A 22,723-nucleotide genomic window follows, 5' to 3' on the forward strand; every position below is an offset into this window, starting at 1 on the left:
TTACAGTGGAATACAAATAATATCAGGCTGATCCTGCCACGATTTGTTCCCCCTGTCTAAATCACGGACAAACAGTATCCCACAGTTTGTCCGTGTGACAGAGAGGCACAGAGAGGCATTTTTTGAAAAATGTATTGATAGCAATGTTGAAAAAACAAAGTGTAAAAACTGAAGATAGAGACAAAATACTGTTAATCTGACTATCTGCCATTCTGCAATTCATCTCATGTAAACAATAACGTGGCGCACAGCGTGACGTGAAAAAGGCACATACCTTTGACGTTGCGTGACGAACTCTGCATTCCTCGTCCACACGTAAACGCAAAACAGGAGTTTTGAAAAATCTCCGTTTTCGGTGATTCGAAACGCCGTTTACGTGTGGACGAAACAGCTGTGTTTTCAAAAATACCCGTGTAGCTGTGGACGTAGCATAAAAGAGTTAGTAGTTTATTTTATTACTACCTGTAATTTATTGCAAATTACTTGTATTTGCTTAATTGTTTACAAAATATTTGAGGTGTGAAATAATGGAGCAAAATATGGGTGTGTGTGGTTGGAGATGTGACTGTGCGTGTGTGTGCGTGTGTGTGCGTGCGCGCGGGAGGTGGGGGGGGAGACATTTTTCTTGTAAAACAAAGGGGGGCCTAGCAAAAAAGGTTTGGGAACCACTGTATTAAGAGATTGCATTGCATTGCAGATTCAATCATCTGTCAGTAGAGGGCAGTGTACACTTGCAGGTGACATTGGCTTTGTTTTGGGTCTTAATGTCCACTTTCTTTTTGTTTTTCCTCTCTCTCATATTAATCCATACACTCATCAATCTTCATTAAAAACATATATGTGCACACAAACAATCCCCACACTCAGACCTTTGTTCAGATCTGCCGGAGCTTGAGATAGTGAGCCTCCTATCAGAGGGTCAACCCAACTACACTCTTCGAGCAGACAGTGTGTTTGGATATGACAACGACGACTGGCTGCACACCCCTCTGGTGCCACCAGAGGTCGTACTGGGACTCACACATGACCAGATTGAGGAAACACTCAAATACTTCTGTGAGTACTGTTTCATTTCAGCTCTGACTGAACTGTAAAGTTGTTGTTAGAAAGGCTATAAAAATGGATTATTGACTTCTTTAACTCTTGTTAAAGCAGCAACAAACTTATTGTACTGTAGCTGTTTGTGAAACATGCACAGTGAAGGAATTTTAAAACATTAAACATCAAAACTGTTTCAGTTTATTAATACTCTGGAATGTCTTTGTTCGAAAACTCTCTTCAGGATAAACCATCAGCTCTTCTATTAAAGTTATTACTTTAAGTCACAGGTGTCGAACTCCAGGCCTCGAGGGCCGATGTCCTGCAGGTTTTAGATGTGTCCTTGATCCAGTGCAGCTGATTTAAATTGGTAAATTACCTCCTCAACATGTCTTAAAGTTATCCAGAAGCCTGGTAATGGACTAATCATTTGATTCAGTGGGTTGAAACAGGGTGATATCTAAAACCTGCAGGACACCGGCCCTTGAGGCCTGGAGTTCGACACCACTGCTTTAAGTCATTCCAAAACATACATTATCTTCTTTTTCATTCATTATAAGATTGATTGTTTGTTTGCTGTGGGTTTTTACCTCTTTGCCCTTAGAGGCTGAATGGGTATTGTCGCCACTCCCCCGGGTGGTGCGTAGCGTGGACACCCAAGTTTTGTAAATTCGATAACTCAAGAATGACGAAACTCAGGATTTTGTGATTGATATCGTAGGTGCATGTACTAAAAATCTTAGAATCCCTCTAAGGTCAAGGGCAGGGGTCAGATTTTCTGAAAATCTTGTGATTGAGATAATTGAAGATGTAGGATTTTCTAAATAATACCACACTAAAAGTAAGGAAATTTGTGTTTGGATGATTTTTTTCCTGTTTTTTTACAATGCTTCTTTGCTACAAATCCTATACTATTAGAAAGCCTGTTGATTTTCTCCTTAAATGGTAAGACATTTGTAAGGGAAATTCATTTTTGGGTTGGGCAGCAGAGTTGAGCATGTGGGTTGCTCCCATGAAAAACTTGTCAAATCTTCTCTGCTGATGCCAAACAGCTTTTGTTTGGTGTTGTTTGTTGGATTTGAAGATTGAAGTATGAAGAAACAAGACATTGTGACAATTTATTAATTTAACAAACGGTGGAGGAACCATACACAGGCACAAAAGCTTGACACCTCCTCCTCGTGCTGGTCACGCACAGCTGTGGGACAGCGTCACAGTCTTCTACCAGCATTTGTTGAAAGTCAGCCAGTTTGATTGTGTTATTCATTCTGGAACGAATGCTGTCTGCTGTCTTTGCAAGCTCAAGCTGATCCCACAGGTGTTCAGTAGGGTTGAGATCCTGACTGCAGGCAGGCCACTCCATCCTCTCCACTCCCAGATTTTGGAGGTAGTCTCTAATAAACCCTGCTCTATGGGGGCGAGTATTCTCATCTTGGAGCACAGAGTTCTGTTCCAGACTGTGGAGATATGGGATTGCCACTGGTAACAGAATCTCATCTTGATATCTCTCTGCATTGAGATAACTCCAAAACAAGCCTTGTTTTTCTAGTGAGGGAGATGTCGCCCCACGCCATCACACCGCCTCCAACAAAAGTAGATATCCTGTTGGTGCCGTAATCAGCATAGCATCTCTTTGACCCTAGGATCCAACTGCCACTGGCAGAATCTGGAGTCATTGCTGAACATAACTTTCCTTCACATTTTCAGGTTCTAGCGCACATGCTGCTGACACCAATGCAAATGGGCCTGATGATGAAGGGTAGTCATGGCAGGCCTCCTGGCATCTCTGAAGGCCTCTCTGGAGTGGACATTAGAGACTGGCTGTGTGTGGTCTGTCTGGTTAGAGAGTACCTGGGGTAGAGAAGATTTGCCAACATTTCCATGGGCAGAGCCCACATTCTCATCTCTGCTGCTCAACCCACAAATGCATTAGATGTGGCACATTTAAGGGGGAATAAACAGACTTTCTAACAGTAGTTTGGAAGCTTTATTATACATATTTATTGCTAAGAAGCATTTTTGCAACAAAGAAATAATTAACCAAACACAAATTTCCTTATTTTTCTTTACTACTTTATTTTTTTCCTGTTTATATATGCCGTGAATTGATAAAGGAATTGTGCAATCAGGTTGTTATCTTGTACTTCTGTTCAATCAGATCTCTTTTTGCTACCACAGTCTCCCCCTGCAGGACGTTAGAAAAAAATGCAACTTTAAATATATGTGCACTGATGTCTATCTTCAGACGTTAAAGTCTGTGTTTTATATACAGTCTATGATTATCACAGGCCCTGTTGTGTAATTCGTTCATTTAATACGTAAATGTTTGGTGGCAGTAGCAGGGAACGTCATCAAGCTAAGCTCCTTTTGTGATGTGCTAATAGTTACCCTATGCTAGTTTGTCTCTTCTAGTTGAATTAGCGTGACTCTCTCACTTTAAAAAAATACAAGCATATTTAAAGTCGTACAGTATAATTACAATTTCAAATGTTTTTCCTTCTGTCAGTGTGTTCCTTCTACAAGAATGCTTGATCCATGGTCGGGTAGATATTTCGACTGAGATCTGTTTAAGGCTGCCATCTAATCCTGTTTATGTTAAATTAACTTGTTTCCGAGTAGGTTTGACCTTACCGACATATCACTTTGACAACCAACCAAACAGTTTCAGAGAAGAGGTAATTCCAGGATGACATCAGATCGTGAACAAAGCTGTAATCCAGCTGAAACGTTAATCCAAGTATGGAAAATGACCCCCTGACTCAAAGTACCTTTTGTAGAAGTTGCAATCAGTTTTCAGTTTTCCAGCTCTGAGTCTTTATTCAATGTGCACGTTTGCGGTCAATCAAATTATATTTATGCAGAATTGGTTTTGCCATTGTAACAGAAACTGTAGTATCTATGGATTCATGCAAAATTAAGTTCTACTTGTGTTTACAGACGATAGATAAACATGATGATAAAATATTTTAAGTTGTGTTAAAGTTTAGTCTTTCACTTTCCTGAATTGCTGCCTTTTTAGTGGGCTCAATCTCCCAAAATGTTTCATTGTTGCCATAGGGGGAAAAAAAAAGTTTATTTAATTTAGTAAACGTGTACTGACTTCAGCTCCTCATAGTTGTTTTTACCTTTAAAACATCACAAGAATAAAAACGCGTATTGTCACAGGGAAGTAAGAATTAATTAAAATGTAGAGATTGTCCCAAGAGAAAAATCAAACAATCATTGTGTTAATTTTTTGCCTTTTGTTTTAGAGCTCAGTCTTTGCCCGAGTAAAGTTTAGGTTTGGTTCGTTGAACATTAATATGTTACTTTTGATGGTTGGCCAAGAATGTTCTCACGGCCGCTTTGTACTCGATAAGGTACTGAAGGAAAGACAATAAATGTGAAGGCGCGCCTGTCAACATAGTAATCGAAAACAGACTAGTTAGCTGTTGTGCAGCACACAAAGCACGTTTCGGTTTGCTTTGTAAAGATATAAAGGGAACAGTACTCACAAGAGTGAATATGAAAATTTTAATAGTAAGCTGCATTATTGTGTTTATGGCCTATAAAGTTTGGTGAATGTGTCATTGCTATAGTGCATTTAGTTTTTATTCTGATCAAAGACTGGATAAACTAACTAGTCATACAAACTTACAGTTTTCGAGTATTAAACTTGGAATATTAAATATTAAACCTTTCATTTCCATTTATGCTAAATGTTTTATTTTATTATTTTAAATGGAGAATAAATATTTCAGGAAGCTCCTTTTCATAATGTTTAAACTTGGTGGTAAGAAATAAAAAGGACCTTCCATCTCTCTGGTCGTGCTGTGCACCCAACCTCCCCCACGCGCACACACGCACCACATTTAGGTGAGTCGCAGATGTCAAATGTCACTAATCCGATTAAGCAGTCATGACTTCTAAGCAGTTTATGCTGCAGCTCCGCAAACAGCATATCCTAATGGCGACTCTGACATCACTACAAAGACAATGTTGGCAGTCACTTGCAACACTGATGTTAATACATCCTCTGTTTTAAATAAAGTCATCATGAACTACTATAGAGTAGCTGCAAGACTCAATGCATCTGTTGTTATTGTCCTGAAACATGTTGACTTGCTCTCAAATTATAAAATACAGCTGATGAGAGAATCATAGATTTGGATTCTGTAGTTCTTTGAGGTATTAAATATTGAATTAATAATTTTGTTAATACATTTATACACTATTATACTATTGTATGTTTCTGTCATTATAGTTGGATCTCTTTTCATAAGGAATAATTTTATATATGAAGCTAAATATGTAAATAACTGCCCCATTACCTTATATTGTGTTTTTGCTTGTTTCTATATTTTAAAAATTAAAAAAGGAGTTAGAGTGGTTTCCTGTCCCTATAGCCCTGATTTATAGTAATAGGATTGCATGTTTGTGTCCTCGTAATGTTAAATAGGCTCTACCTACGTGATGCCAACCTACGTATTGCTATACGGAACAGGACAGACTAACCTGACCCATGCAGACTGTGCCATGCTGCTGTGACTCTTTTTGGCATGTGGCATATGGTGTTGTTTGAGTTCTTTACTTAAGCTCACACCCTGCTCCTCTGTGCTCTTTCTTTGTGTTTCGTTTGCAGTCTTGGAGTCATTTGATATAATGCTAGTTAATGAAAAACACTTTTCAATCATTTCTAGGATTGAGATTAAATCTCTTTCTAAATATTGATCACAGTTAATGTTGAAATTGGTGCATATTTTAGCATTGTGTAGAGTATCTGGCGTGTCATCGAATGTTGAATTTGTTTAATAATATTTATGTAATGATAGTAGATCAAACCACATACACAATGTATAAAGGCGTTGTCTCAAGGTGCTCTATGTTGTAAGGTAAATCCACATATAATCACTGATGTTGACCCCACTCAGTTCATTATTTTGGTTTTTTAGCCTATAGCTTTACTGTTGTACTTTGCTCTTTCTGCATTCTTTGAGCATACAGCTAAAGAGCCAAAAACCTGCTAAGTTTTTGCTCTAAAGAACCAATGTAGCAACTTATAACATTGTGGAACATATAGGAGCTAAAAATTAGACTTTCTTGTAAGTAACTGGTCAGAAAATAAATATAATTGTTTAGCATTGGAAATTGTTTAACCTAATGTGAAAACGTATATGAACTGAACAAACAATGAGTAGTATAGCCAGTTTGTCAAGGAAGTATTAAGATAATTTTTTTAGCGCTATCAAAAAACCAGTGATCCCTAACAAGGAGTGCATGGGAAGTAACCATGAAGCGGCTCAGGCATGCAGTAAAAGGAGATTTTTTGGTTCAATTAGAAACATTGTTCTCCAGCATATTTGGATATTGATTCATGTTTTACCTTTCCATAAAGGATCATAAAGTTATCACAACCAGAGATGCTGTGCACAACGTTTTTTCTGTAGATGCCCTGAAGCAAAACAAGGTAGCAAGTGACCTTCCAGGGTGTTCCCCTGCATGAATATGATCTCATATCAGCTCATATCAATGATATCAGCTCTCACTTTGCAGACTTTTATCAGTAACATTTGACTCTTAGTAAACAAAGAAACACACAATGAGTTACGCAAGGGTCCTATTTCATGCTATTGAGCTCTTACTCAAAGTTTATAAGGTGATCTTAAGAACTATATCTGCAGGATTTTCTTTTTTTTAATGAACGTGCTAGACTACAGGTTTTCTTTTGTTTCTGGCTGGTGACTTGAAAGTGAAGCTTTTGTCACTTTTTTTTATTACTAAGGGCGAAGTCCACACATCATTACTTCCTTATAACCATTTGCTTTTCTTTTAGTTGTGTTGTCTCTTGTCTCATGGTTGAACCATTCCTTCCGTGGACGTGCACGTAATTCACGTGCATTCTTCAGGGAATAACAAATGCATGAATGTCTTTTACAGAATTTGACAGGCACACGGTCAGTTTGTGGGTGAAAAATTAATTAGAAGGTAAATATTTGATTGTAAGAAACTGCTTTGGCTTGGGCAACAACTGAAGTCACAAGATGCACAGACTGGACATATATGATGAAGATGTAGAATATTTGTGACTTTTATATTATTTTAGTGTCTGTAATATTTTTACAGAGAAAAACAAAAAACTTCTTCATTTTATTATTATCTGTGAAAACTTACTCAGTAATTAAGAACAGGGGCTTTTGCCTCCATCAGTCCCCTGTGGGAGTGGGTGTGACTCTGCCTGCACCACTATTACGCAGAGCCCCCTCCTCTATCTGGTACTGCGTATGTGAGGAGAATTAGACCAGCCACTGGCATGGATGGAAGCTACTATCTTGCTCGGTTTACAGGGGTGGGTGGGCTTTGTGCAGCATCCTTTTGAACTGCACCAAATGCCCCAACCAGAATTATTGTCATTTGTAGTCTCATGTCACTCATATCTTTTAATTATTGCTAACAATAATTAATAAATATCAGATTTTATGGCTTGCCATTTAGACTTTGATGCCTCCTTTACCCCTTCTCCTTTCCCCCCCTCTTTTCTTACCCGGTAGTCCAACGTGGCCAGGTGAAGGGAGGCAGGCATGACGACAGATGGCCCTTACAGTCTGACGGATTATATATTAACAACAAGCAGCTCACATTCTCATGCACACGCAAATAGAGGCGTATACACTCACTCACTCACACAGTCTAGTTGATATTGCTTTACCCTACACACACGCCAGCAGATTCATGCCAGAGACACAAATGGTTTGTCACAGCACAGCTGACAGACAGCAGGAGTAGAAGAACGAGGGATTTAACCCATGGACGGAGATACAGAGAGCAGTTTTTCATCCATCACCATGGAGGTGTGGAGCTCCTCAGCATCTGAGGGAGACGAGGAGGAGAGGAGCCATTCCAATCTTTTAGATGAAATAGCAGAGGAGAACAAATGCCACAACAGCAATAACAATAACAACAACAACAATGACAACCTTTGCAGGGAGGTGACACAAGGTGAGATGTGCTGATCTTCTTCTGCAGAGCTCATACTTAGAAAATAGAAATAAGAGAATGTAGAAGTAAAATATTAAAGGTCAAGTTCAAGTGCAACTCAGATATTCTTGTCTGGTGTACTCTGTAGTACATTGCGTTGTCATGGTCCTCGTTATCTAAGCACTTTAATACTTAATGGTGAACTGCGTATACTGCAGGGTGCAGTTGTGTCACTGAAGATACACTGTGCAAATGAAGATTAACCTTTAACAAAAAGCGAGTCTTTGCAGACCCTGCTTGAAGCTTTAGTTCAAAATTAGAGCATCAAGAGGTGTAAAGTTTTGTAAGTGTCTTCAGTTTCAGTTTTTCCTTTTAGTGTTGTGAAGGTCAGAGTACCTGTGAGTGTGTATGCCCATGCATGCTGCAGCAGCACAACCAGGCTGTGTATGCAAGCGATCAAATTATAATTCTCGGTCATTCCATTTTGTGTTTTCTCTTTTTACTGTATGGATCCAGCGTTACACTATATATGTTTTTTCCTTTCTCCTGCAACAAACAAAGGGGGGAAAAAAGCAAAAGCAAAATTAGCTTTAGTTTTTGCAGGACAAGTTAGAGAATTTAGACATATTTCTCTTTCTAAGAATGACTACTGTTTAATAGATGTGCTTTTGAGGAACAACAACTGCAGGTGCATTACTGTACTGCTGCTCTAGTTCCAATCCTATAATTTCAGGAGCTTTTTCCTAAATGTGACTGGTGCATTAAAATGCACCAATTTAAACTGACATTTGCCAAATTGAGACATTTTACATAACATAATTTTTTTTTTTTGCTTTTTCTCCAGATCAGTTTGTATACCAAAAAAAAATCTGGTACTGCTCTAGTACTTTATAAGTAAATGCATGTCTATGTAGGCTTGTTTTTATCTGAATGACTGTGTGACATGTTCCAGGCCTTTTATTTAATGTGTGCATTTATAGCTGTGTTTTTTCCCCTCTGTGCTGCATGTTGTGTGGGTGTGCATGACGGTGCAAACCAAATGTTAATCAGAAATATAAGTCCTATATTTCTTTTTAGTGACATGTATTTTAACTTGGATCTGTCCCTTAATACTGTTATTGACTTGCTTAAACTGCACTAAAAATGTACAGACAGATTTGCACTAGGAAGTCTTGTGAGACAAATATTTTATCCTGCCAATCCTATCAAATGGTCACCTTCAGAACAATACAGATCAATGATCACTGTAAATGTTATTCCTGGAGCTCATCTATGTCCGTCTGATCCCTCAACCTAACAGACGTCATAAGCGCACCTAAGTCATTAAGGAACAGTATTAGACTTGCAGTCCATTGAACTTGACTAGATTTAGCTCAGCCTAGACCCCAAAACCTCTACCTGGATCTGCTCTGTGCCGTGACAGCTGGGTTAAGAGGAAATAGATTAGGTATTTTGGCCAGTGGGATAGAGGGTGTAAATAATACACAGTACTCTAACTTCAGTTTAATGTTCTTGTAACCACTGAGATTAGGCAGTAAAATGTAAAAAAGTAGTGTTTCTCCTTGGTTTAACATGTCATTGTTTTGGATATGTGAAAATGAAAATGTGTTCCTACCAGTAGTCCTGCTGCAGACTTTCCCCTTAGCACTGCACTTTCAGGACAATAGGATTTAAAGAAGTTAACCTATTATCTGATTAACCTTTGTTAATTTACAGATTCTATTGTGGTCATCACATTAGTGCACAAGTAGACGTGCATCACTGTGACGATTTGCTGTTTCGTTTCCAGTTTGGATTATTATTGACCTTGAAGTCTTATCTGTATTGTTGAAATGTTGCTGAACATGTGACATTTTTTCATTAGCAGATTAAATTTCAGGATTTTTGTAACACTTGCATTTGTTTGATTATGCTCACATTTTAAAGAGATTGGATTTTAATACGAGACATTAGACAGTATCTCTGACCTGACTTTTATGATGCAGACCTGCAGAGCTAGTGTTATCATTCAGTGGAGGCTGGGTATTCAAGTGCTTTTGCCTTGCTGCAGTGTCCTTGAGAGAAACATATTATCCTGCCAGCTGACCTGTTACATAGCCAACAGTGAGCATTAAAATTGAATCCAAAGGGTGGCAAGCATCATTTGTCATCTCTGTGTGTGTCCTAGAATCAACTCTTTGGCTTTGACACATGATCCCCTCTACTGCTCCTGAGAAGTCTTCAACAAAATAATTAAGTTCCTGATCTCACATATTTTGACAATGACCAAATTTTTCTTTGATCTTAGTAAAAATAAATCCTGTAGATGTGGTTCATGCTATAAGTTATGGCCAATATAAAGTGTTCTTACACAGAGCAATGCGGTACAGTCCAGCCTAACATTGGGTTCCTTCCATTAGGCTGATTAGATACTGACACAGCTATCCAATCACTGTGTTTCTAGGCCAAATTCAGGACAGTCTAATTGTGTGCCAGGCAGCTTCCCATCTCTTTAGCTAAGCTTTCATCTGAAGTAAGATTATTTAACTTTAGAGATGTTGCATACAGAATCGTAAGCTAATCCAGCCAATGTCTGCACATCTTTAAGCAGATTCTAAAACACTGTATATATGCATTTTACACAAATGAGGCATGCCACTAAACAGTACCTATAATTAAAGGCATTATTGCAAAGACAGAAACAAAGTGAAACCACGATCTCATGGTAAAATGGTAAATGGCCTGTATTTATCTAGCGCTTTACTAGTCCTTAAGGACCCCAAAGCACTTTACATATCCAGTCATCCACCCATTCACACACACATTCACACACTGGTGATGGCAGCCACATTGTAGCCACAGCCACCCTGGGGCGCACTGACAGAGGCGAGGCTGCCGGACACTGGCGCCACCAGGCCTCTGACCACCGCTAGTGGGTGAAGTGTCTTGCCCAAGGACACAACGACCAAGACTGTCCAAGCCGGGGCTCGAACCGGCAACCTTCTGATTACAAGGCGAACTCCTAACTCTTGAGCCACGATCGCCTCATACCTATTAGTAAATGTCTGAAAAATAATTTAACCTATTGAAATTTAGAAATGATGATTACATGAATGCTATTAATGTAAAATCTGTCTTATCTATCCTAAACGAATGACTGATTAATCCTGTTCGCCACTTCAGCTTTAACTGGCTTGTTTATGTCTACTTCACTGTACAGGATGTAAACAAAGTTACAGGTCAATAGCCAGCCACTGTTATCCTTTCCTGGTGTGAATACCTAGTCAGTTTAGTCCCTGTACATAGACCTATATTAGCATCCAGGAGAACGAGGTCTTTAGTGGCGTCTTATCTGGGCTAAAAAGGATCAAGCTAAGAGGATCAGTTTGTGGCTGACCATGTGGAGCTGTTGTGTCTCGAGATCTGGTTAATGATAAATAGCAATAATGTAACTTTATCAGGTAGGCGGGTCTTTCTTCACTCCAGTGGACATCTTGTTTTTATCTTTTTGATAATTCAGGTTCACCAGTGCATCGACAAATGCAACCAAGCACAGCAGCTTTGAATAGAGAAAGAAAAAGAGAAAGAGATGTTACAGTAATGGACAAGAAATATCAGGAAAGTCTTTACACCGTAATATCATGTAACCTATTAAAGGTATTTGTAAAGTAGAAACGGCAAGAGATCAAAGTGACAAAAGCAATCTAGTTGTCTAGTTAGCCTTACACCATCCTGCTGTTAGCACGACTGACTTCTTGCTGTTCTCTTCCATTACCATCTACAGTTATGTCTTTTCCTTCATTCATTAAATTCATCTCTCACTCCTCCCACAGTGCTGTCCTCAGACAGAGTTGGCCAGGTCACCAAGACATATCATGATATCAAGGCGGTCACCCACCTGCTGGAGGAGGTAAGACAGAGACACACAGCAGATGAATGGAATTTAAGAGGATTAGACTTATCTGCCTCACAGATCATCACTGTTTGCCACAGTTTTCTGCATATTTTTGTCACCTCTCTCAGTGCTATCTACTAACATTTTGGTCTTACATAATTACGGTTTAAATTAGTACAGTGTAATCAAATCATTTAAAACCTTAAACATATCTCAACGTATTTATTAATTTATATGTTTGATTATGACTTTGCAGAAAGAGCGTGATCTGGAATTGGCAGCACGGATTGGCCAGTCCCTCCTGAAGCAAAACCAAGAACTAACGGCACGTAATGAAATGCTGGATGAACAGCTTGAAATTGCAAAGGAGGAGGTAAACAGAAAGGCTCCTGATACACACCTGTATAGCGAGATGGAAATATTTCATCTTTGTTGTGCCACACTCTGCTGTGCTTAAGTGATCGTGACTTGTTTTCCTAGATTGCTCAACTGCGCCATGAGCTCTCGATGCGAGATGACCTCCTTCAGTTCTATGCGAGCACTGAGGAGATTGAAAACGCTCAGTCGCAGTCACCGTGAGTACACAAATGTGCACATGGTGTAACGCACAGGGTTGAATGATGACGAGCTGCTGGCAACTTGTTTTGCATATTGTGTATAAGTCTTACTTTAACATATGTAGCTTTTTTCTGACTAAAATTGTATTTGTCTAAAAATCTGTAACAGAGGTGCAATGCATCCTATACTCTAACTATGCTTCAAGATGTTATCACAAAGTACTTTCAGTGGACTTCATGCTGTAGTGGTACCAAAATGTTCCTCAGTGTTTATGATGGTGAATGTCCGCTATGAAGGATTGTGTTTACACTGTTGGTTACTACCTTGGGCTTATACATAAGTAAACAGACGTCAGAACATCCCCACTGATCCTCTCAATGTCTTCAGCTAGTAAAACCCTCCCCATCAGCAGTTAATCATTCCTATTACACATTATTAGACTCTGTTAACTTAGATTCATCGCAGTGATCCATGCTAATTATTTTGAGCGTTAATTATATTATAAAATAGCCTATTTATACAGGGCTTAGCACTTGATCACTCTTTTTCAGAATCAGAATCAGAATCAGAAAGGGTTTTATTGCCAAATGTTGAGCAGGTTTACAACATTAGGAAATTGCTGCAGTACTTAGTGCAAACATACTGTCAGATAATGCTTAAATAAACATAAAAATAAAAATTAAAAGTGCTAAGTAGATAGATATATACATGAGTGCAGGTGGTGATCGGTGCAAACATGGAATGATGCAGTGAGCACAGTGTAGGGTCATGTGTTAGTGGTAGGAACAGTCATGTGGTTTGTTCATGAGAGGTTCTGGTGCGAAAGGACCAGAACCTCCTGCCTGAGGGGAGCAGGTCAAACAGACTGCGTCCAGGGTGAGAAGGGTCAGCTATGATCCGAGCTGCACGCCCTAGTGTCCTGGAGGTGTACAGGCCATGCAGAGATGGGAGTCTGCAGCCAATCACCTTCCCAGCAGAGCGCACAACATCAACATTTTCATCACTTTTCTTATAAAAATTTGGATTTTATTTAATATAAATGCATTTCTTTCTTTCTTTAGAATGAAAAGGAATGAATCATCAAGTTCACTCACCAACTTCATCCACTATGACTTCCTACAGCAGAAACTGAAAGGTTTAGAGGAGGAGAACCGCAAGCTCAGATTAGAGGTATGCACTAACTTTGAAATTAAAGAGATATTCCTGTTTGTTATGTGTTTATTTATTCACTTATTTGAAAATAAATAGTACAGTATGCAGTGCGTCTTTGCACATTGCACACAGAGTTTTCAAGGCTGCTGTTCGGCATCACATATGATAATTGATTATTAATAATTTTTTCTGCAGGCTACTGAGCTCTCAACGGAGACATCAATCTACGAGGAGCAAGAACAGGAGCTGATGATGGTGTGTGTGGATGAGCTCTGTAAGTGTCACAGTCTTGCTTCAGTCAATGAAAATGAGAATTATAAGTCAGGCACAAGGAAATTTATGGGACTTGTGTGTTTCAGCATCTGCCAATAAGCAGGTGGTTGACTTGTCGGAAGAGCTAGCGCGGAAAGTAGAGGATTGTCTCAGGCAGCAGGAGGAAATCAGCTCGCTGCTCGCTCAGATCGTTGACCTGCAGGCACGCTGCAAAGGGGTGAGAGGCTCACACATGTGCACAGCTTTTGTTATGGATTATATTAAATACTTGTGTTAAAACTTTTTGAATTCTGTTCTCTTTCCGTCTAGCTCACCCATGAGAACGAGGAGTTAAACCACCAGCTGAATGCCTCCCGTGAGAGCCAGCAAAAACTGAAATCTGAGGTAAGATACTCGCTTTGTAATCTCTGTGACTTCAACGGCATTTTTGGTGTTGGATTAAGATGATTACATGAGCTCAGTTTTGATTTGTCTTTGTGTGTGGCTGAAAAGCTCTCATAATATAGACACAGATGTAGAGTTTGAGGTGTTTACAGAAACCCATTTTTGGCTTTAGATAGATATGCTGATTCCAGCACCGCTTGGTGATTTATTATCAAATGTGTATGTGTAGAAGCTTATCATAGCAAGCTTCTACATATATATTCAGCTGCTCCTGTGTATTTTGTCAGTGGCATGACACTTTTCCCCCCCTTGATCTACAGTTTGACTGATTTGTCACCCCCTGTCTCTAGCTCAAGGACTTGCAGGACAAGTACTCAGAGTGTAAGGACATGCTCCACGAAGCCCGAGAGGACATTAAAAATCTTCGAAACAAGAGCCTGCCAAATAGCACCGTGCAGCGGTACACTTCATTGGCCTCAGTCCTCCCCATGGACTCACTGGCAGCAGAGATTGAAGGCACTTTCCGCAAAGGCCTAGACACCCCAGCTCCCTCAGAGTACAAGTGAGTCTGTGACCTGCGTCTGTTTGGCTTATATGCACATTTAAAAAAATCCTTATCCACTTTGTCTGGTCTAAACCAGATTGTACCGTGAATATTGAGTAGCAGTTGTAGTTTCATGTTCCTGTTTTCATAAGAATTATTTTCTAGAACTACAGAGATAACTAAAGTTAAACAAGTTCAGCTCTGGGAAACCACCTTTATACCTTAAGTACTTAAATTCTGTGGTAGTTCCACTCCCTGCCCTATCACACCTTAAACTCAAATGCCTTCGTCAAGTGGCTTTTACTTTTATAGCAGCTCAGCTTTTATTAGACACATTCCTTACAGAAGAAAAAAAACAGCCGGTACAATAGTACTGACTGAGTTGATGCATGTTTGAAAATAATTACTAGTAAGGTTTAGTATGTTACATGTTTATGTGTTGTTGTGGTAATTTTTTAGATTAAATTTATGCGATTTGGATTTCAGGGAATAACAAGTTTTACTTGACTTACGTTTTGTTAGTACGTAATGTTTTCTGTTAAAAGAACTACATCAATGTCAATTGTGTGTAATGACGCTACTTGACATCCATCCATGATTTAGCTGAATAAATGCTTAATGTTAGTTTTGTATTTGATAATTAATGATTTTATAAGGTGTTAGATGGTGTCAGGAAAATGGAGTGGGCCAGTAGTTGATTACAAACTAGTATAATTTTTATTGTTTTGCGTTCTCTTGTATAAACAAAGAAGAAGAACATTGCAAATATGTTTTAATCAGTCTGTGAAATTCTGAACAAATTAATAGTGGAGACAGTGACTTTACCCCCATGAAAAATGATCCGTAGAAATGAAAAAGGAAACGTGAAAAATGAAACGCACATCTATTCTTGCTTTTTCTTCTCTTTCATCTGTGTCTCACTCTGTGCATCTTTGTTATGGCATTTTGCATTCAAAGCAATCTGTAGTTTGTTGATTTAATTTCTTGTATGGATGCATTCCCCGTATTTGGGTAATTTTTTTGTTTTAGGAGACAATATACTACAAAGAACAAGAACATCATCAACCAAAATGTTAAACAAAGTGAACCAGAATTTGAAATGCAAATTGAAGTGAAAATCAATTACAAATTTGACCATTTATTTATTCAATATATATGTAAATAGTATATGTCATATACTATTTGAAAGATACGTCACTGATATATAATAACGCATTTTATTTGAAAAAACAGAATCTCAGACTTGCCTCACTCTTTGCATCAGCCTAAGATCCATAGCGTGAGGCATTCACTTTGCCAGCAGGCCTGTTAAGCTAATAGACTTAAAGGTATTGTAGGTTACACTTAAAACTGTTACAGCTAAATTTTAACTGACACAGCATGACACCTTGGTATATCCCAACACTGACCCCTTTTGCTTATCAGTACCATACTGGTACTGTTAACTGGTAGTTTCTTTTGTTAAAAGAGTCTCCAAACAGAGGAGAATCTTTTAAGTTCAAGTTTGAAGGGTTTTCTTTGTTGCTTCTAAATGAATGGCAATTATACAATTTCCCCCCTGTAGCTTGTGTAAAATTTTGATGAGTTTCAATTCTGAATATTTTTTTGGAGGAGTGTGAATGTGTAAGAGAGACACTCATGTCATTACTTTTGCTGTTTCCTCTGGCAGGAACCACCCCTGGCGTGTTTTTGAAACCGTGAAAGTGGTGAACAAGGCTGTAAGGCAGCGGTCTCAATGCCACTCACCAGGTGTGCCAGGCTCCAGCCCGGTGTCCGCACCTTCCAGCTCTAACAGCACCCCTCGGACCAGCTACTATGGCTCCGATAATGCCAGCCTGAACTTGGAAGACAAGCCGAGCTCCAATCATGCTCAGAAGGAAGACAGCAGGTAAGACTGCACATCAGATGCCACAGTAATGCCTAAAGATTCGACACAGATTTTACATTTTGGGATACAGTTTGAAGCTGTAGGATGTTGACTTTAAAATAATGTTGTTAATTTTTCCTTTTTAGCGTTAGTGGGCCAAAACGTTTAGGTCAACCAGGCACACCAGGAGGCCAGGATCTCGAAACTGCCTTGTGCAGACTCTCAGTCCGCCAGCAGAACCACTCTTCTGACCGACCTTTCTTCGATGTGGAACGCGAACGTAAACTCCGTGCCTTGGCAGCAGACAGTGAGGAAGGCGAGGGCTCTAGTGGCTTCCTGACGCCAAATTACAGCCTGGCCTCCAGCCCAGCTGCTTCAACAGGCACCAACTACTCCAACGGTAGCTCCCGACACTCCTGTGGCTCCTCGGGAGGATCCAGGTCCTACCTACCTGACCGTCTGCAGATTGTCAAACCTCTGGAAGGTAAAATTTTTAGCTTTATGTTTCTCTAATCATGTCTTCAAACCTGCTTCAGCATTTGTGCAGTCTTGATGAAGCATAAGAAAGTAAAACAAGACAGAAAATGACGAGCTTCTTCACCTTAGCCTCTGTAGTAAATGCCACGGATGAAAAGCTGCCCTGCTCAGAGAGCAGTATTTGTAATGCATCTGTATTTTTTTACCACACACTTCAGTGGCAACACCTTCTGAATCTCTACTCTTCAGGCTCAGTGACTCTGCACCAGTGGCAGCAGCTGGCCAAACCAAACCTGGGAGGTATCCTGCATCCACGCCCGGGAGTCCTAACTAAAGACTTCAGGGAGCTCGAAGTTGACATACAGCACGTCTACAGCTTGAACGACCTGGAGGAGGATGAGCCAGACCTGTCACACCTCTCTGGAGCTCACGGCATGGGTACGACACATTGGCACACTACACACACAAGTCAACTAGTTGTCTCATTTCTACTCAATTCCAGATGACATATTTACTGAAGTGCATATCTTCTCATTATAGAGGATAGCTCCCATTCCTTGCAAAATTAGTGCAGGGTTCATCTTCATTCAGTCTTTTAGTGACTCTTTAGATGTGTGTCCTTTCCCACATGTGTAGTTTAACCTACCTTTTTCCCCTCCATGACCTCACAGTCTCTTCATCGGGTCCCAACCTCCCTCAGACCCCTCCCACACATCCCATCACCACCTGCCAAGTCCTCCAACCCTCCCTAATCATCCCCTCCTTCTCCACTAGGTAAGAACATACTGTTTTGGGGTTATTTCGTCTTTGCTCATTGTGTTTTTTCACAGCTCTGGCCAAGGTAAATACTCTTTAGGCAGTGTTAGTTGGATTTTTTATTAACCTTTTAAACTAGATTTACTAACCCAAACTTTTTTTTCCCAGTGTCAGTTTCATTAAAGCGGGCCTAAATTGTTCGTTTTCTTTTTTTTGTGAAATTGTGTGCAGCGATACTAAATATGGGCAAAGTTTGACATAATGAGGTCACTGTGTATGCTCTTAACACTATGGCCATCCCAGGCACATAGCTCTTAGCCACAAACTGCTTTTTAAGTATTCTGTTTGCAAGGGACAGCCAATCAGAAGTAAGCTGTCTTATAGGAAACGTGGCTTTAAAGGCACCAACACTAAAATGGTTCATTTTATACAGAAGATGACTTGAATGAATTACTTCCCCAAGGCTCTAAGGCTACTAATTTAGACTCCAAGAATAAAATTGTGGAGCTGAAAATGAGCACAATAGGTCCACTCTAAACAGGTATAGATATTACAGATTGCAGTTGCTCTGTCTTTCCTAACTTCCATTCTTTACCCTCTCAATGGTAGAAAACGTCTGTCAAGGCTCTTTCTCCAACTCTAGAAGGAGCCACCAGGGAAAAGTAAGAGCCTGGTGTTATAAATGCACTCTGAATGCTTGATTAGTGTCTGTAATATTAACGACAGAGGCATGATCTCCAGCACTTCCAGTCCTCACTCTGTGCATGAAATGAGTGATCAATAAGTCTAGAAAGGAGTTTACTGTGTAAACATTTTAATATATTTATAAAACATAGATCTACCTAAATCTAATGTACTGCATTGCCTTCCACGGTAAAACAATTTAAAAAGTTGGTTCACTGCTTTTAGATGCTAAGTAGGATGTAGTGGGAGGTCTGTAAATGTTACTTGATGCGCCATGAGTCCTACTTCCGTTATGCATGTTATCTTCTACTAACGCTGTGCCTACCGTTGTAACATCTGCTCTTACTTGTTTTTGAGTTTTTTATTATATATATATTTTTTACCATCTCTTCCACTTTCTTCCACACCAGATCTGTTTTCCTCATCACTGGGATATTAACATCATGTTTCTCCACTTTTTAGTGTTGATGTGCTAAACTAACCAAAACGTCTCACATCGTCTTTTTTCCCCAGTCGGTTTATATGAATATGCATGTGCTTGTAGAGGAGATGTTATGTCATTTAGTTTTAATATTTTGTTTGTTTCTTTTTTTTTAATAGCCTTCACTCTTTCGGCCTGCCACCTTCTCGGGACCGTGAGCACGTGAGCACTTCACCAGCCTTGCAGCAGGACTTTGGCCAGGGAGGCCAGACAGCCACCACAGAGCTTAGCACTTCATCACTGGGACTCCTGCAACTGCTGCAAGAGCGCGGCATCTCAGCCTCCCGTCATCCCCACCACAACCTGCACTACAGCCGCACTGGAAAACCTTCATTTTCTACAGTATCAGACAAAAGAGGAGACTTTTTCTCACACAAAGAAGGACGAAGGAACATTTTTAGCTGGAACTTGGTGGAGAAGCTTCAGAGTCTTGGGTTGCACAGAGTGGCAGCCTGGGGGATGAGGGGCCCCAGTGACAAAGACAGGGAAGCAGTCAGACCTCCTCCGAAAGTGTGATGCATTCACCTCCACACTCCTCTCTCATTCACCATAGTGACTTTGCATAAAGCCATGCGATTCCTACTGTGCACTTCAGTGCCCACCACAGCACCCGTGTCTTGAAAAGAAAAGCCACAGAATGTGTTAGAGCCATACTTTCAGTTATTGGTAGTGTGCAGTACAGTGTTTTTCTATGAACTTGTGCACGGTAAATTATTCTTTACATGTGGGACATTTTCATCTCAGGAAAACCACCTGATCACTGCTGTGTTGTTTGATTCACACTTTGCTTCTTTTTACGCAAAAAGGAAAATGATGAAGAAAAGAAATATTTTATACTTTTGTGTTTTGACTTTCCTTTTACAATTTGCCCCACCCGCAATCACTGGTTTTAAAAAAACCTCCTCACTCGTCATTTTATTAGTTTCCAAAGAGAAACATGAGCTATGTGTAAATAATAACTGTCATTTAGGGAAATGAAAAAAGACAATGTGCTGTAAATTACTGAGAGTAGAGAAACCACAAACAAACCAATGCTGTCCCTGAAAATGCACTAAAACGCAGTCTGGTCTTCCTGCTTATTCGCTGCTATGTTGACAAAAGCATATAGTATATAAGTTTGTCAAACTATTCTTAGAAAGAAGCACTGAGAAGAAGCCTGACGATCCAGTGACTGAACTGAGTAATGTTAATAATATTAAGCAGTCTGCCTTGCAGTCCATTACTTGCTCTGACATGCACACTTCCATTTCACCTCTAAGCTGTTTAAAGTTACGCCTTTATGGACTTTATTCTGAGCCAAACCTCACCACAACCAAATCGGATTTGCATGCTGTATGGAAGACGGTGAAGCAACATGTTGACTCCAGTGACTCAAAGTTTTGTTTGTATAAATCTGCTGTATAAATCATGTCATCGGGAATTTTTAAACCACTGGGATTTAAATTTAACCGAAATCACGCTGGGCATTTCAGAGTGATATCTGTGACAGTAGGCGCAATAAGTAATATGTAATAAGTACAAGAGTTATCATGATAATTTAAACAGCATCACCCTGGTTGATCAATCAGCTCTGGCGAAAAAGCCACAGGATAATGTGGATTTAAAAGGGAAGAATTCATAAACAGAGATTTGTGTTTCTACTTAAATTAACCAAACGACTGTTTCTGTGCGCTGTTTGCTGTAACTCTACATGTCAGTGTGTGCGTGAACTGTACCACCTGTGAATAAATGTTTTCATTTCCACCAAGTTCACTTTTGACTCTTCGTCCACTCATCACCAAAGATATGGAATAAAAACAAGTGCAATAAATCTGCAAAACTGTTTATTTCGAAAGTTGCATGGGAAGTAAACGTCCACTTTTTTTATAAAATCTGAACAAAAAAGCAGTGCGCCAGCTCTCCAGCTGTTGTGATGTGCCTCATTCTGTGTCCCGGCGGCCAAAATCCACCCAGCCCTGGTAGTCCCGATCCGTCATGCACTCGGAGTTCATCAGCTCTGTGAACAAACCATTCCTACAGTACATGAACCACAAACAAAAGGGTTCAGTATGTAAATCTGAGCATTGTCTTGGACCTCCGCCTATTCACACATTGCTCTAATTAGCTGAAGTGAAACAAGATGACAATCACAGAGCTTTCCCACCCAAGTCTGCAGCATACCTGAAATTGCTTGCATTATTTGTTTGGTCATTATCTCGCGCTCATCAACTGAAAGGTGCGCCCGTCGTTCCACCCGTGCAGAGTGAGTGCGGGGTGCTTGCCTCTGTCTTCCAGCCGAGTCTTTTGCCATCTCATGTTTAGCTAGAAGCTGCTTGAGAACATTTGTCTCCTCAGTCTCTCCGGTTTCAGTTGGGGAAGCTGCTCCAGACACAAGCAGAGCAACCAGCAGTGCAAATACCACGAAAACTTTCCCTGACATTCTCTCTGCGCAGTAAGAAAGAAACATTTGAGTAAACATGAGATGTATTCTAAAAAAAATTAGGTATCAAAAATGGCAAACTTACTGTACCTGTGAAGATAGGATGAGATATGTACACAACAAAGTGTGATGAGCGTGATGTCTCCAGTGCACAACTGCTGATTCCCAGCAGGCTGTCTCTTTTATACCCAAGTTTGGTGTCAGCATAATGGCTTTCAATCAAATACTGATAATGGTGTTCACCACAGAGCGTTTGATTAAGAGATGGATACATTGGAAAAAGGATGTGCGCAAAGGAAATTCTGCAAGTTTACATGGAGAAACACATCATTATATTTGTCACTTAAGACCTCTTTTGCACTGCAATAACAATAAAACAACTCGATGTGTTTACACTGAAAATCCAATATTTCCTTAGAAACCATTTAAAACAATACAAATCTGATGTAACAATAAAGACACTGTTAAAAAGTCAACTTTAGGGAGGAGGAAACACAGGTTTCCTGTACCTGTACAGAAACGTACATTTAAACAACGTCCCATTTCTTTCAGTTTTTTTTAACTGGTAGTATTTATTGAGAATACTATACAAGTCTTTCAATTTGCACATTATATGTTGTTTACATTGCTACTCTTCATATTTTTTATATATTTTCATCCATTCTCTTCCATTTATCATTAAAAAAATCGCTGAGGGGCTGGAGCCTATTCCAGCTACCATGGAGTCAAGAGTCATACACCCCGAACGGGTCATCAGCCTGACGCAGGGCTAAGACATAGAGACAGACAACCATTCGCAATCACATTCACAGATATTTATTTATATTAGCATGAACTATGTAAGTGAAAGTAAAGCAAGTGAAAACAAGATACCTAAAATCACTTAATGAATCAGAATCATCATTGAAATTACCCCCAATTATAAAACAAAACACATCACATTCATTCATACTTGGATTGAATGTATTTACCTGCAGCTTTAAAGAAAAAAAAGTAGAAAGTTACATAGACGTTACACAGATGTCCTTCATAATGTTCAGGCTGTAAACATTTCTGTGAAACGTTTTCTTGACATATGTTTAAAAAGCGAAGTTAAACGGTGATACATCAAATATAAAATGTGCATAATTTATTACTGTCATGCTGCAGCCTGTACTTTCCACATGACGTACACACCACCCTTTTAGCAAAAGTCATACTTGCTTGGATAACATTAGCTCTGTTTACATACAGTACTGTATAGATTTTTTTTTCAAGTGTCC

The 22,723-nt window shown here is 39.6% G+C and overlaps 3 protein-coding genes across 4 annotated transcripts in view; 1 reads left to right on the plus strand and 2 right to left on the minus strand.

The window, feature by feature from the left end:
• Positions 1 to 928: 928 nt before the first annotated feature.
• Positions 929 to 20,794, plus strand: hap1 (huntingtin associated protein 1). 2 transcript variants are annotated; one of them, XM_086296654.1, is made up of 16 exons: positions 929 to 1,056; positions 7,566 to 8,013; positions 11,805 to 11,881; positions 12,123 to 12,239; positions 12,347 to 12,441; positions 13,486 to 13,594; positions 13,772 to 13,850; positions 13,936 to 14,066; positions 14,159 to 14,233; positions 14,584 to 14,795; positions 16,447 to 16,665; positions 16,791 to 17,128; positions 17,371 to 17,559; positions 17,793 to 17,895; positions 18,487 to 18,539; positions 19,162 to 19,299. In XM_086296654.1, exons 2-15 carry the CDS (start codon positions 7,821 to 7,823, stop codon positions 18,518 to 18,520), a joined length of 1,971 nt encoding a protein of 656 aa, XP_086152780.1. In that variant the 5' UTR covers positions 929 to 1,056; positions 7,566 to 7,820; the 3' UTR covers positions 18,521 to 18,539; positions 19,162 to 19,299. The 2 variants fall into 2 exon arrangements, with proteins under 2 accessions (XP_086152780.1, XP_086152779.1); XM_086296653.1 differs by lacking the exon at positions 18,487 to 18,539 and having other exon boundaries at positions 930 to 1,056; positions 19,162 to 20,794.
• The window catches only part of krt98 (keratin 98), a 50,856-nt gene continuing 39,038 nt past the window's right edge, over positions 10,906 to 22,723 (minus strand). The window contains exon 9 of the transcript XR_015129936.1: positions 10,906 to 11,015. The gene's annotated coding sequence lies outside the window, so the exon portion shown is untranslated. The remainder of the gene's footprint in view (positions 11,016 to 22,723) is intronic.
• Positions 20,855 to 21,603, minus strand: LOC147328353 (uncharacterized). The gene is made up of 3 exons (XM_086296662.1): positions 21,552 to 21,603; positions 21,203 to 21,466; positions 20,855 to 21,038 (listed from the first exon to the last, which is right to left on the minus strand). The coding sequence occupies exons 2-3, from the start codon at positions 21,459 to 21,461 to the stop codon at positions 20,962 to 20,964; spliced, it is 336 nt and encodes a 111-aa protein (XP_086152788.1). The 5' UTR covers positions 21,462 to 21,466; positions 21,552 to 21,603; the 3' UTR covers positions 20,855 to 20,961.

This window comes from Aulonocara sp. 'chitande type north' Nkhata Bay, linkage group LG6 (genome assembly GCF_057382095.1).
Source record: "Aulonocara sp. 'chitande type north' Nkhata Bay isolate Kocher_YH1m ecotype deep benthic linkage group LG6, A_spYH_male_GT1.1, whole genome shotgun sequence".
NCBI classification, from domain to species: Eukaryota; Metazoa; Chordata; class Actinopteri; order Cichliformes; family Cichlidae; genus Aulonocara; species Aulonocara sp. 'chitande type north' Nkhata Bay.

Excerpts from the sequence above, each read along its gene's own strand:
- hap1 (XM_086296653.1), top strand. The coding sequence starts at position 7,821 with ATGGACGGAGATACAGAGAGCAGTTTTTCATCCATCACCATGGAGGTG. Across the intron at positions 12,240-12,346 it reads TTGAAATTGCAAAGGAGGAG|ATTGCTCAACTGCGCCATGA; the intron begins GTAAACAGAAAG and ends TTGTTTTCCTAG. Across the intron at positions 17,129-17,370 it reads GATTGTCAAACCTCTGGAAG|GCTCAGTGACTCTGCACCAG; the intron begins GTAAAATTTTTA and ends TCTACTCTTCAG.
- LOC147328353 (XM_086296662.1), bottom strand. The coding sequence starts at position 21,461 with ATGTCAGGGAAAGTTTTCGTGGTATTTGCACTGCTGGTTGCTCTGCTT. Across the intron at positions 21,039-21,202 it reads AATAATGCAAGCAATTTCAG|AGCTGATGAACTCCGAGTGC; the intron begins GTATGCTGCAGA and ends GTTTGTTCACAG.